The sequence below is a fragment of the Hyposmocoma kahamanoa genome, unplaced genomic scaffold (assembly GCF_003589595.1).
Source record: "Hyposmocoma kahamanoa isolate Upper Pololo Valley unplaced genomic scaffold, ASM358959v1 65, whole genome shotgun sequence".
NCBI classification, from domain to species: domain Eukaryota; kingdom Metazoa; phylum Arthropoda; class Insecta; order Lepidoptera; family Cosmopterigidae; genus Hyposmocoma; species Hyposmocoma kahamanoa.
In genome coordinates this window covers 15,724,589-15,739,506 of record NW_020653853.1, presented here as the reverse complement: position 1 = coordinate 15,739,506, position 14,918 = coordinate 15,724,589, and the positions used below count along the sequence as shown (strand labels likewise).

Sequence of the window (14,918 nt, the reverse complement as noted above, 5' to 3'; positions counted from 1 at the left end):
ATTTTTATCTGCCGCTAAAAAAGTTTGTATGGCAGCCATATTGAAAAAAAGGCAAAAACTAAATTTTGACCGCAAATTATAATCAAAAACCTATAGAGACCCCCACATACCGATTATCAGTTGAATTAGAGCTAATTTTTATAAACGCTTGTTTGACGGCCATATTCAAAAATGGCGAAAAACCAATTTTGATCACAAATTATTATCAAGCACTGCTAGAAGCCATCACATGCTAATTTTCAGCCGATTCAGACCAAATCTCTTTCGGCAGCTATTTTTAATGAAAAAGACACTTACATGGCAGCCATATTAAAAAATAGCGAAAATAAGCTTTTGACCCCAAATTATGATTAAGGACTCCTAAAGACCCTTGCATGCCAATTTTCAGCCGGATCGAAACAAGTTTCTCTTCGGCCGCCATTTTTAAATCGCCATCTTGAATTTTTTTTAACCCAGGCAGTTGACCAGTGTTACCCTCTATGATATTCCTTCGAGCACCTCCTACCTATCTCTAATAGATTCCGTGATAGGGGCTTTGAAGTTTTTATTTGTATTATTTATTTGAATTTCGAAAATTTTTTACTTCTCGCGAAATTGACCAGGGTGTACCTCATAAAAATGCAGAAATACTTCCTCCGTATATTATACTTCTTGCAGGCCTCTCATCACTCTTTCATATTTTCTATATTCAGGTCCTCTCATATTTGATTCTTTGCTTTGGAGCCTATCCGCGTACAACGGTACAAATTTTTTTTTTTCCACCATATCGGGAAGTATGCGTTCTATTTCTATCAGTGAGTAAGAACTTGTAGCTTTATATATATATAATACTAATAACCTCGTAGGACTATATTACTAACATTATTAATAAGTTTTGTTCCATGACTTTTTGCAACACAATAAATTTACCAAAAATAAACTTAAGTGTTTGTTGTACTATCTGATATTTTTTATACACTGTGTTTGGTAGAATAAGTTCAAATGTGAAGCGTCCTCTTCGACGATTCCAACCTCCGTTATTCCTGCACAGAGTTATTACCGTTTAGAGTGATCTGTTTAAATCGTATTTATTTTTATATGAAAATAAAATCTGAAGTCAAAAGTTATTGCTTATGATGTTAGTAATGTAGTCCTGTGAGGTTGTTATTAAAAATAATAGTATTTTAACCATAACCCTGTATTATAAATTATAATATTATTAATAATGTAATATGCCAGACAACCTGCAGCTTGATTTTGATTGCCTCTCCCGATTGGAAACTGCGTCTTTTCCGAGTCGAGCCGTATAATATAGCGAATGGGCTACCCGATCGGATCAATGCCGAATTGAATCAAAATCAGGACGCTGTACTATGAGCACCACAGCAATGAAATTAACTAATGGGGCATTGCCTATAGCACGCAAACCAGAACCTATTTAGAATAATTCATTTCCCAAATTGGTCCTTCCGGGAATCGAAATCGAACATCGAAATCGTCTAGCGCCCACAGTAGTCGTAATCGTCAGGCCACCGCGATCATAGTATCATACATTTAGGCCCAATTTATATTGCGATGCAATTGGAAGCGAATTGTCAACGGTAAAACCAAAACTATTATAAAATGTTGCAAATGTGACACATTGCGTAAATCGCGCTAAATGTCAAAAGAACAACGAAAGCTAAACCAAAAACGAAATGTTGCCAATGTGACACGTTACGTACATTTGCTATCTCGCTAAATGTCAAAAGAGAAACTAAAACGTTGCAAATTGCCACCGCGCTAAATACACACATCAAAAGTGTCTAGGGATCAAGTACGTTTAAGAGTATTGCTGCAATTAGGGTTAATTATATTAACTTTTTTGTATCGCTATTGATACTTTTTAGTGAGTTTTAACATTTAAATAAGGAATATTGTTTAAAATTCGATAATAAGAAGAAAATCGATTGTCAATGTGGTTTTGTATAAAAATGAGTTATAGCGTTTTGACAAAATCATTACAATATCTGCATCGGAACCGAAACAATTTACATTATTATGGAGAGACGACATCATTTAACCCGAGAAGTGATGATGCGAGCCGTCGGAATGTTGGAAGCTGGTTCCAGGCAACGTGCTGTGGCTTTCACTCTTAACACTACACAGAGCGTCATAAGTCGCCTCTGGACGCGCTATCGCATGACGGGCAGCATGGCCGAGCGACATGGAGGACGATCTCGCATCACGACTCGCAGACAGGACCGGTATATCCAAAATACTGCTCGACGGAATCGTACCATGACCGCCATGATGTTGGTTACGAGGCTCCACAGCTCCTCAGGCTTGCTAATAAGCGATCAAACAATCAGAAATCGTTTACGTGAAGTGGGTCTGCGATCCCGAAGGCCGCTCAGAGTTCCACCTATTGCACTTTTTTGCCCTGCAATCGCAGGACCCGTTTACGATGGGCTCGCGAACACAGAAACTGGGAGGAAGAAGACTGGCGCTATGTGTGCTTTTCGGATGAATCCCGCTTCGGTATGAGACCGGATACAAGACGTACTCGAGTTTGGAGAACATCTGGACGTCATGAACGTTTGAGATATTGTCAGGAAGTTCATCCATATGGTGGGGGAACAATAATGATATGGACCGGTATTTGGATCGGCGGAAGAACCGATCTCATTTGGATCAGGGGTAACCTCAATGCTCAAGTTTACGCAGAGAGGATTGTTTCAGATGTTATCATCCCTTTGCGAGGCCAGTTGGGTGATTCATTTCAACTAATGCATGACAACGCACGTCCACACACGGCTAGAGTCGTAACACGCATTCTTGCCGAAGCTCGTATCAACGTTCTGCCGTGGCCTGCTCAATCGCCAGACCTCAATCCAATTGAGCACGCATGGGATATGCTTCAAAGAAGAGCTGTGCCGAGTGTGCATACCGTACATACTCTACAACAATATTTTGACTTGTTTCAAAACACATGGGCGGCTATTCCTCAAAGTGATTTTGATGAACTCATCTTAAGCATGCCAAATCGCTGTAATTGTGTGATTCGTGTTAATGGTGGAAATACAGATTATTAATTTTCTTATCTTTACAATAAAAATGAGCAAAATCATCATTTTCGCCATTTTTTTGTCATTTAATTGACGCCGTTAATTTGAGTTTTTTCCCACAATTTGCAAAAACATCAATTTTAGTTTATTTTAATTAAATATAGGGGTAAGCGGTTAAATAAAACATAAGCATTAAAGTAAGAAATCGTCCTGGAAGACTGGATTTGGTAAATATTGCTTAAATAATTTTTATTTCAAAAATATTCACTTGATCCCTAGACACTTTTGATGTGTGTATTTTAACGTTTTAACCACATAGGTCGTGAGCCCCGAGAGCAAGAGCAAATATCGAATCGTATCTATGTATATCAATCGTATTTATGTACATCATACTTTACACAATTTATGCTTCATTTTGACTTCCATTGCATGTCGCTGCGAGTGATTTCGCTGGCGACATCTGTCAAGGTTTGTCTATAACTATGTATTATGTTATTAGGATATTCATTCAATTCTTCTCGTCCCGGCAAAGTAGAGCAATGTCTCGGTTCAAAACTATTTCTCTAAATGTTCATTACATATAACAATAGTGACTGTTGTGAATATTTTATTTTGGGCCTAGAAGTTAGTATGGAGCGATACTTAATGAGTGAACAACTATTATTCAGTAATTGAATGCATGAAAACTGCTGGACGATTTAAGAGCCACGTTCATTCGCGAACCCTTTTACCGTATCCAATATTTTCGTAATGTAGTAGTAGCATATACGTATGCATATGTGGTACCTTAATTGTTTGACCTACCGGCTCTCAATCAGAAGATTGTGAATTCGAATGCGGGCATGCATGAGTTTTTCGGTGAAGGAAAACATCATCGTGAGAAACCTGCACACACCTTCAAAGCAATTTAATGTGATGTGTGTAAAGTTCTCAATGCGCATAGGCTCGCGTGGGAACTACAGCCCAAGCACTCCCATTGTGAGAGGAGGCCTGTGCCCTGCTGTGGAACCATACATGTATGTACATAGGATAGCTTTAGTAGTAATTTTTTTTGTATAGTTTAATAGTTAGTTATGTCCTACGTCTAAGTCATACTGCCAGATCTTATGATGGCACTTCACATGGATATTTGTATTTGTGGAAATGATACATATTGACAAAAAATTAATAATAAATAAATATTCGACAAATACAGTAAACACCAAACTCGCGTTACCACGCGCTTCGGTTTCTTGACGCACATCAAAGGAGCCAAATAGGAAATTCATACGCAAGTAAACCGTCCACACTATGGTCATATTCATTATTTAACTCTATATTGTGTAGAATTCTACAATATGACTCTTATGGTCGTATTCCAGAACTCTACTCATTGAGCAAGTCAAGACTTGAGTATTGCAGTGAGCACTGAAAATCATACACAAGTCCTTGCCATTAGGGTCGTATTTCCAGTGCAATCCTGACTTGCAACCCTTAGGGTCGTATTCCAGACTATGGAAACCAATTTTTCCCATCCTCTAAGGTAGTTTACTTAATTTAAAGCCGACATACCTTCAATAAGCGAAGAAACTTCGCTTTTGAAAGCTAAGTAAGATCTAATGTCTTATTCAGTTATATCAAGAATGTAAGATGCGACAGTACTTATTCTTGTTATTAATTGGCGGCGCCGTTTTATTAATTCGCCAGTATCGGATTTACCGCTTAATAATTTTATACGTTTCTGTGGATACAATCTTATGGTACTGCTAATTATAACAGTGCGGAATCAAGTCAATTGTCATTATTACGTCAAAACTGTCGAAGGACATCTCGACTAACAAGCATTAATTGCCAATTTGGCAATTAATGTTTGTGTAAGCTTACGTGGCTGACCTTTTCCAATTAAGAGTCACCAACTTTAAAAAATACCATTTCGCTTCTGCTGGGGTCGCGCCGTCGTTTCAACGGGCACGCTCTTTTAGTGCTTATTACACGGATATAAAACTCTTTCTGACTGACTTGAGCAGGTTCCGTGGTAACAATATGGTGACTTCCTAATGCCATCACACTAGTGGGTATGCCTATTCTCCTATCCAGTACATTTGGACCAACCGAGGTTAAAGTCGCCTAATACGCGTTACGCTCTGCCCGTTTTTGTATTTCGTGATCCATGCATAATGTTTTGTTATGATGTTTCCTTTTACCTATAAGGTGCTTTATATCAAATGGTAATCTTACTCTGTTGCGGCGACACGATGGAGCTCTGCTGAGACGATTGTTGGTTGTCCATCGCTCTTTTCTTCTCGTACAACAGTTCCAGGGCTTGCAGCGTCCACACAACCAGTTCACACGTTAAAATATAATATTGTATCGTCTACGGAAATAACTACTATACAAAGTTGTCTTTAGATAGCAAGTAAGCATTTTTCATTTAATCATGTTCTGTTTCATATTCTTTATTTGCATATAATCTACTTATCTGGGTGTAAATAAAGTGTCACAGGTATACAAACTAAATATGAACTACGTCACCCTCCCTCTTCCTGGGTACGTAATTCTGTGTTGTGAAATAGAAAGGAATTTCTGGGAGAAAATTCGCATCATGGACCCCATTAACAGTGTTTGTGGGAGGAAATGCAAAAGTTCCCTTTCGGGACAAGATTATAATGCTTCATCGTAACGAAACTAAAATCGGTAAAAATAATAAAAGAGCTTTAAAAAGTCTTCTGCGAGAGGATAGGATGGTCAAGTCACCATCATTGAGCGACATGGCGTCCATCTTTGTGTCCTCTATGCTCTCCAGCCGTTGACGAAACTTTGTGGTGATCTTCCGTCTCTGGTAATCCGCCTCGATCTGCTGTTTCGTGCGTGGAATCCGGAAACGGAAACAGCAGCATGCCATCACGACTTAAAACAATTGATTTGCTTATTATTGCATTATTTCCTGACATTTGTTGTAATAGATTTACGGGCATTTTTATAAAATACAGCAAAATATAAAGATACAGAAACAGCCTTTCGCTCTCATTAACACGTAAAACCGATCGTAAATTCTAAACTAAACAATTTGTAAACTTTTAGGTCTATATTAACGGAACGCGTAAGACTGTGAATGACCAAGCTTCATAAATTTAAATTAACTTACTGAGTGCAGTAACACCAGCAAAGCAAAGGAACATGACTTGCCAGAACCTCATTTCTCCGAATACATTTCTTTCAAGCCACTCTGGCTCTTCAGACAGAAATGTATCCATAGCGATTGTTTATCTTTTTAATTTTTCCGCTTTACACTTTAGTAGTAATTCAGGCTAATCAACGAACTAACACTCCAGTAAAACAATGGAATACGAATAAAAACAAATTTTTGTCCCAATCCTTAGGAGTGGTCTCAGTTCAGCCACACCTAGTATTACGCTATGTAACAATGGCACTCCCATTAATTTCATGTCAGTTAGCTCTTCGAGTGCTGTCTTGGTAAATATAAAAAAATAATAAATCACATACTTTCGTATTTAAAAGTTTGATTTTAGAATGTAATCATCGTAAGGCCTTAGTTTGAAATTGAGTCACCGGGCCCTTGAAGAATTTTTAATCAAAAATTCTAATTTCGCGCCCTTTATTTCCTGCCGCAATTAATGTTACTGCCCTAAAAAAAATACGGTTCACAGATAAAGCAAATGTTGAAAAAATACTAATTTAATAATTTGTTTTGTTTTTGATCTCATAAGATGTTTAAATTAATCACGAGATAAATCATAATCTTCACACATTAATTACGAAAGAGCAACAAGGTTAGTACATACGTACGTACATACATGAATTGTGTTTAAAAAAATGTTGCTAAAAATTAGATCTGAGCTTTTTCAGCAAAGATTTTTGTTAAATAATTTCTTTAATAACGTTTTCCATTTATCAACCTATATGTATATTTTTTGCTTTCTGCTAAATTAATTTTATGAATGAAACGCCCACAGTCGATTGTTTTTTTTTTTTTTTGCCATTGACAACATCGGCATCGGTTTTCTCTTTCGTTTGACGACTGTTTCACTTTCCCGCAGAAAATAGGGTGTCGAATCTGTTCTATAACCTCCGATATAATATTACAATTTAAAGATCGAAGATGAATCTTTTATGATAATTGTGGATTAATTCGTGTAAAGGTTGTTCTAAGTGATGTTGTGTAAGATCGTTTGTATTCTTGCGGTCACTGTGTAGCGTTTTTAAAAATTAAATATGGCCTCGAACCGAGGGATTCAGATCGGATCCGCGTGGTTTCAACGGAAGTTGAACTTGCGGCCGCAGCACCGGGGCGTGCACCTGGTCACTGAGGAGATCCTGAAGCAGGTGCCCGAGCTGTCACAGTTCGCGGTGGGGCTCTGCCACATCCAGAGTGAGTAACGTCAGGACTTGCCGCCTTGCTGCACCCCCTCCCACTGTCACAGTTGCCCTACATTTATTCTCGCGCGATTTTCTAATTACGATAATTCATACTACATTACATGTGCCGTAGACGGTGGGAATCATGTGTAGCATTTAGCTTAGGGTGTGAAACGTAAGAAACAAAGTATGTTGAGACTACCAGCTGATCGACGGATTTTTGTTTCCAGTAATGCACACTTCGGCGAGTCTCGCGCTCAACGAGAGTTGGGATCCTGATGTGAGAGACGACATGGAGATGATGCTCAACAAAATAGTGCCAGAGGGTCTCCCGTACCGGCATTCGTGCGAAGGCCCCGACGACATGGTGAGACTATTAATTGTTATGTTAATTCCTTAATGTCAATTTGTGTTTTGTTTTTACTATCAACCTAATTGCAGAATGACACTAAGTAGTATTTCGTGTCTAGTTTGAATGTTTAAGAAAGTTAATTTTAATGTACACATTCATTTGTTTGGATATTCAATTATTTAATATTATTTAATTCGCTTTTTAACAAAGAGTGCTGTAATTTAGGTGTAATTCTGCAATTATCATATTCATGAGAAATGTTTAATGGTCTGTTATCATCAGTTAATTATTCAACAATAGTGTGTACTTATCTTTTTTAGTATTCTGCTGATTATAACATTAAAAGGTGATTAGTAACTTTAGTATTTATGGGAAATTGTTTGCCTTTCCACTGGAATCAGTAAATCAAGCTATTATAATTTTATAAATTTCCTTATTTTAATGATAATCAAATTACACTTTAAAGTTATTCTGTCAACATAATATATTATATTATGTTGCCTGTTACAGTCATTTTTTTATTTTCATATTTTTATATTTATCATATTTGTTTTTATATATTCATAATTTTTATTTTTGAGTAGTAACCAAGGTTACGAAGTTATCCTCAAAGTCGAATATTAAACAAAATATGAGAAATTATGACCTCCATGGTTGAGTGGCTTGCACACCGGTTTTTATGGAGTTGACATCTCTGAGGTCCTGGGTTTGGTTCCCGGCCGGGTCAATGTAGAAAACCTAACATTTCTGCATTGTCTCTGGTCTTTGTGGTACATTTGTTGTTTCCGATTTCCATAACAAGAGTGTTAATTACTTACTTTGGGATCGGAGCAACAGACAGATGTGATGTTGTCATTATTACATGAATTCATGTTTTTAGCTTATGAGCAGGGGCTCTATCAGTGGATAAAAATTATTGCTTAATATCTATGAATAATGCTAATTTATCACCAACATACAAGTAACAAATACTGTTCACTTAAACAGTGTTATTCTTATGTATTTATTTCTATTATTAATAAAAACATCAAAATGTTAATGTATATTCAATTGAACATAATAAATTGTTTCTTGCAGCCTGCACATGTAAAAGCATGTTTCTTGGGCTCATCACTGACAATCCCAATCACAGATGGCAAATTAAACCTGGGGACTTGGCAGGGTGTCTGGCTCTGTGAGCATAGGAATCATGCTGGTAGCCGAAAGGTATGTTCTTTTTTATTTTTATATGAGTATCGATATCATATTCAATAAAGCACTATCTAAGGGAGTAATGAAGGTTAATGGAAATTATATAATTGAATTTATGGCTCTGAAAGTACTCAGAGTATTGAAAAAGAAAACTTTAGAGTCATGTGTAGGTTTTAGAAGTGAGTTGAGCTGAGGAGTGAGTGAGGTTACGGCGTGATCCTCAGGTGGTGGTGACGCTGTCAGGCTGCCCCCGTGACTCTCCACTGTCGCCGGTGTCAGCGGCGTCTTGCTCCAGTTAGGAGCGGGGGGGGGGGCGCGACCCCCCACACGCACTCCCACTCGCGCCCCTCCTCCAAGAGCACGCGGAGGTAAACCCTCCCCGGCACCTTTTATATCCCTACTCCTAACCTAGGCGTTAGTTCTTATTCTTATCTTCGAGCGACAATATGTACATAAGATTAATATTTTGTAATGCTTTGCATGGCAGTTTGGACAGTATGTTTTAAATTTTAAGCTTCGATAGTATCGATGCGTGTGCCGTTCGCTATCGGCCGGTTCTAGGGAGTGACATCGGTCGACGCACGGCCTCGCCCGAGATCCTATTTGTAATATAGCAATTATAGGAATTGAAAATTGTCACCAAATGTAGATTCTCTTTCGTTTCTGTAGCGAAGTGCCATGCGAAGATAGAAGCCCTATTGATGTTACGTTCAGTCAGTATAAAACTGAACCCGTTGAATTTGTACATAAAAATGTGCATCAGTTTTAAAGTATACATAAAAAAAATAAATTGTTGTTTTGTTATTGCAACTTGTCGATATGTACATAGATCACGCGTGGACGTTGTGGCATTCCGCTTCGTAGGTTCGGTCATTGAAGGGGTTGATGTGGCACTTTTACCATTATTAATCATAAGGGAAATACCAGATAAGAAACAATGATTTGTATGGATTGACTATTTTCACTACAGCACTTGTTTAAATTTTTTCGGAGTTCACCTGGAAACACCTATATTTTTAACATGGCAGCACATTAGTCATTTTACGAAGTCAGACACTCATTTTACTACACTAATTTTGTATGTAATCGCACTGGTTAACGGTCAGTTCATATAAGAAATAAGAGCTGAAAGTAGGTTAAAATATTTAAGTACTTTGTACGTCTACGGTAATAGCTCCCTTCTCTCTCCATGTTAGGCTAGACTTGATTAACAATTAGTATGTGAGACATGTCCATAGCTTTAAATGTGTCATACCCGTTGTATCAACGGGTCCTTCTCGGGAAGACAATGAGCTAACATTTGGTACCACTAGTTTGTAGTTGTATATCATTATTCTTAAGATCATGTAAGTGCCTCGGATTTATGGGGTGGTCATGTACTTATTTTGCATGCTCGTCTATGTGAAGGCGTCGGTCGGTTGGAAGTTATTTATCAGGTTGTTCAATTTGTGTGTTTGTTACGTATGGCGTATTTCTTCACAAGCGTTCAGGGGTGTTGTGTGTGAAACTTTTGTTAAATAATTCGTATTAGGGACTACCTCTGGAATCTTTAAGAGGTAAAATTGAACTGAACAGGGGGGCAGTTATGCATACACTTATTCTGAAAGATATAATCGTATGAGAACATTGAGTGTAAGTAGCACTTGTTCGATAACCGGAGTCAGTTTCGTGACAAACTTTACTTAGACAAGTACCAGTCCAGCTATTATCCTCATTTCACAATTTACTACGTCTCAGTAATTTTCTTCATTACAAAATGTACCACATATAGTAGTATAATCCATTTTAATTTTGCGATGTCTATTAAAGGCGTATATATATAGTTGTATGTCTTCCTATGTAAGTTCCATCACATAAGTTCAAGATTAGTGTAACAGTCGAAGTAATGTATCTGGTACTTGTGATCGGTATAGGGTAACTAACATCACCTTCATATCCGGCCACATCTATATTACTTAAATAAATGTAATGAACTAACGACTAATGAAATATGCGATAGGGGACTCCAATTTTGAATTCAAATATAGCCGTTACTATAGTTATCAGGCGGAGTAAGTAGTAGCGGGTATCATTTTATATGAGTCGTAGTGAAAATTAATTTATACAGGGTTGAGGACCTTGGTTTTTACAGGAATTTACTGTATATTTTCCCATTGTGAGCATAGCATTCGCGGAGTTCAGTAGAAGCCGCTGGCCATGGTTCGCGGCATGCTGTGGAGAGGTTTTGTTGCGTTCGGCTTTCAATGTCCCATTAAGATTGCTTGTGTGGCACAATTTACACTTGAAACTTAGTTAGGAGTTAATAAATTATAAATAGTAGGGTACAGTTTGGAATTAAGGTATACCATAGCGATGTTGACGGTGGGTAAGCGGAAGAATGTAGGGGACAGGACTTGATACATACGCACAATCGAAAGAGACCACGGTCAGCATCGCACGCACGTTTTTTTGGTACCACATTGTTGCATGAACATTTTGTTTCATGGACAACCGTAGACTTACGTCACTTAGGGAGCTTGTTGTACTTTCATACTCGGGCTTTTGATAGATTCACATTTAACATTCGATTTTCGGTTCTATCACATAGAGTTAAGAAATTTTTTTAATGATCTAAAAGCGGTATGAAGCTTCCTGCTTTGGGTAAATAATTTAGTTGTGGTGCTTGTCAAATATTGTTACCTGCAGTAATGGACTTGAGTGCGTGTATGTGCACAGGAAACTCAAAGTTTCCTTGCATATAATTGGTCCATTTTTGGGAATATTGTTGTTAAGCACCTCTATACTATCTGTATCTTTAATAAAATCTTTGTGCATGGTTTTCAGCACTATTCAACCGTTGGTAATATACATAAATATGTTATTGTCGCTTATTCTTTAACAATTTCTTACGTTTTTATATTTTGGATAGACTTTTGGGGGCGCGGATTCAAGAGATGGGCTAAAGTGCTTTTTAAAACAATAAATTAAGGATTTGTAAATATTTTTTGCATTAATAAAGTGTACATGTACAATTTATTCATGTACATACAGTGATTCGTATGTAAAAATAAAAATGTTCAAGTGCTATTCGTGTATGGGTGTTAGGTAATACCACTGCCATGAATATTTGCCTCTTGGAATATTGATAAAATTTGATGGTTTTAATACAATTAAGTGACATGTTTTAAATTTGATTTTCGCCCTACACTGTTGATAGGAACAAGGCATCTATAAATTCTCGTACGTTAATAAGTTAAAGGCGACTGGCTCGCGATCTTTCTCATTCCTTTTGTTTGTTAAGTGTTTATTGGGACATTGTTGACATTTGATTTCACCGTTGCGTTGTATTAGCTTTTAACGTCCTGTTTTAGGCTGTTCATTAACAACGAATGTGACTAGTTTTACCTTTAAGTACATTCCAGAATAACATTCCTTTGCTTCACAAAGCGATACCGTTCACATTCATAATGTACTGGCATTGTGTACAATCATAAGACTGTCCCAGAAAAAGTACAGTTGTATCAAAGACGCGTAACCCAATAAAACGCTGTATTTATTTGTTCTCCTTCGTAATTGTATATTGAGTGTATTCACAATTTCGAATATTATATTTCGTAAGCGTAACAAGTTCACTATAATGGCACGAATTTTTAAAAAAATGTTTGTATTTATAAAGGTCAGTACTTAATAATTTGTTAATTAATATTTATATTTAATTGCACATAGAAAACGAGGTTGTAACCAGGATAAATAAAATAAACAAGAAGGGAGACAAATAATTTGTGTGTATATTATTGTTTAAGATCAATAATTATTATTGTATCAAATATATGATTGTACAGTTCATTAAATTCACATTTTCCTTAGGATCCTCGACAGTTGTTATATTGTTGGTTTTACGCGCTCACTTGTAAGTGACATGGGATATCTGTCACGATAAAATTTAATTGTATCATATAACTTGTACAATATAAATATATAGATCCACAATTATGAAAGAGATTAAATATTTGCAAAAGTTATGCCCTAAGAGTTTCATTTCATTTAAGTATCTCTATAGGTACTTCCTAATTCAGTCGCCTTATTGTTAATGTCTACATGGTAAAATCTTAATCATTAATTGTTAAATCTATGTTATTTGGTATTAGTAGTACTTTAATTTTTATCTGCACTGGTGATATTATGTGGACCGGGACCGGCATCTGAAAAAGTATAGGTGTAAATGTTCAGTATTTTAAATGTAAACAGTCGCCCAATAGCTATGGTTTGAATAAAGAGTGCAACTAAGGCCTCAATTTATATTGTGGCGGAACGGAATGGAAGCGAATTTTTGTAACACATTGTACATTGCATAATGAACTTTATGACCATAAATGAACTTCACGACCGCTGCAATATAAATTGAGGCTAACCCAATCGGACTATTTCGTTTTAGTTGAGTCATTTGTTAGAACCAGAGCTTGGAAATCGGTATTTGTAGATACCAGTTCAACAAAACTTGCAACAATACCGGTACTAAGATGCTACCGGTATATATACTCCCGGACACATAATGCGAGCCACCTGGCGTTTTTGCCTTAAAGGGCTAGAATACAAAAATAGCGTTATCATCGAAGAAAAAGGTTTCCCCAGTTTTGCAAGTTAAAATTTACAACAAGAACTTTTGGAAAAGGTTTTTAATATACTAGTTTCAAAATTGCGTAGGATTGTTCTTGATCTATCGAACATTGTTTAAGCTTGGGCCATTACTACTAATGCGAGGTGGCTCGAATTATGTGTCCGGGAATGTATTACACCAGTAATTTCAGAAATCAGTACCATTAAACTTACTATGGTACCCGCTACTTGGGAAACAACCAGTATAAATTACACCTGTATCTTCAAGAACTGGTTTCACAGGCCTTAATTATTAATTATTACGGTACTAATTAACTATTAAATAGGAATGAATTATCTTTCTTCTTTGCGTTTAATATGCAGTTATTTAAATGCATTTAAGTAATAAACATGATTTACAGCCGCAGCCAAACATTGCAAACTGGCAACGTTACGGAAACCGCTATTGAGTACCGGTACATTTAGATAAATATATCGGCTTTCCACTGCCACCGGTATTCGGATATGGAAAATACTAGTATAACACATGTATTTTTTCTACCGGCACCAAAACTTGATCAGCACACACATCATCACCGCATCTAACAGTATAGCATCCTCAATAATAAAAGTGACGACATTCTAAGAGTATGTTTTGGGAAACACACAAAATAGCATTAAAAAAATAACGTATATGTCATCTGTTGTATTACATTCAATTTTATTTTATAAACATATAATACTAAGAAATAAATTTAATTAAGTATTTCCTACATTTTTTAAAATTTATTTTGTCAGTTTCCCAAGTATTATATTTTATTTTACTTTTAGAATTATTTTATTGAGTGAGCTATTTGAACGCAATGCCTTTGAAAACTGAATAATGGAGCCAAAGTCTGACCTAGGGAACGCGACGTACCTGTACTAGTTCTTACGCTTGAAGGGTATATTTTGACGGCACCATGGTAATGTTTAAAATTGATCACGCATTTGGATTTACTTGCAAAAAACTTTATTTTAACGTTATGCCGTTATTTACCGTCCTGGATTAGCTTTCCTCTAGGTGCACTCAGTTTTTAATCTCGAGAACCACAGTATTTAGTTGAAATCGCATTGCACCCAGATTTAGGTGGTATTTTAATAACTTTCACCGCTTCTTTGTTTTAAAGACGTCAAAGAACCATTAATTATTTTACATATCGTCGCCTTAGAGTGCTTTCCTCGCATACACGTTTTCACATAGTTCGTTTTTACGAAGAAGAAGAAGTTTGAAGATAAATTTATAAACTTCTTGCTCAAATATATTATTAAAGTATCCGAAAGAGATATAATTTAACTAATTAAAATGCTTACTACAAATGTTATTGCGTTTACTACATTTTACACCACATTTTTATCTTCGTCCTGAAAAATTACAT

At 36.5% G+C, this 14,918-nt stretch overlaps 3 protein-coding genes across 3 annotated transcripts in view; 1 reads left to right on the top strand and 2 right to left on the bottom strand.

Moving 5' to 3' along the window:
* Positions 1–6,259, bottom strand: part of LOC113231541 (transmembrane inner ear expressed protein) — a 7,658-nt gene extending 1,399 nt beyond the window's left edge. Inside the window, exons 1-3 of the mRNA XM_026465863.1 lie at positions 6,151–6,259; positions 5,760–5,912; positions 5,244–5,327 (exon numbers count right to left, since the gene is read on the bottom strand). Of these exons, the coding sequence (XP_026321648.1) occupies positions 5,244–5,327; positions 5,760–5,912; positions 6,151–6,259 (346 nt within the window). The remainder of the gene's footprint in view (positions 1–5,243; positions 5,328–5,759; positions 5,913–6,150) is intronic.
* An 807-nt stretch (positions 6,260–7,066) lies between these two features.
* On the top strand, positions 7,067–12,204 carry LOC113231192 (UPF0047 protein YjbQ). The gene is made up of 4 exons (XM_026465381.1): positions 7,067–7,395; positions 7,613–7,749; positions 8,812–8,940; positions 9,150–12,204. Exons 1-4 carry the CDS (start codon positions 7,239–7,241, stop codon positions 9,222–9,224), a joined length of 498 nt encoding a protein of 165 aa, XP_026321166.1. The 5' UTR covers positions 7,067–7,238; the 3' UTR covers positions 9,225–12,204.
* Positions 12,205–12,745: 541 nt separating this feature from the next.
* Positions 12,746–14,918, bottom strand: part of LOC113231540 — a 41,052-nt gene continuing 38,879 nt past the window's right edge. The window contains exon 25 of the mRNA XM_026465862.1: positions 12,746–13,106. Coding sequence (XP_026321647.1) covers positions 13,060–13,106 — 47 coding nt within the window. The 3' untranslated portion in view covers positions 12,746–13,059. The remainder of the gene's footprint in view (positions 13,107–14,918) is intronic.

Excerpts from the sequence above, each read along its gene's own strand:
- LOC113231192 (XM_026465381.1), top strand. The coding sequence starts at position 7,239 with ATGGCCTCGAACCGAGGGATTCAGATCGGATCCGCGTGGTTTCAACGG. Across the intron at positions 7,396-7,612 it reads GGGGCTCTGCCACATCCAGA|TAATGCACACTTCGGCGAGT; the intron begins GTGAGTAACGTC and ends TTTTGTTTCCAG. Across the intron at positions 7,750-8,811 it reads GCGAAGGCCCCGACGACATG|CCTGCACATGTAAAAGCATG; the intron begins GTGAGACTATTA and ends TGTTTCTTGCAG.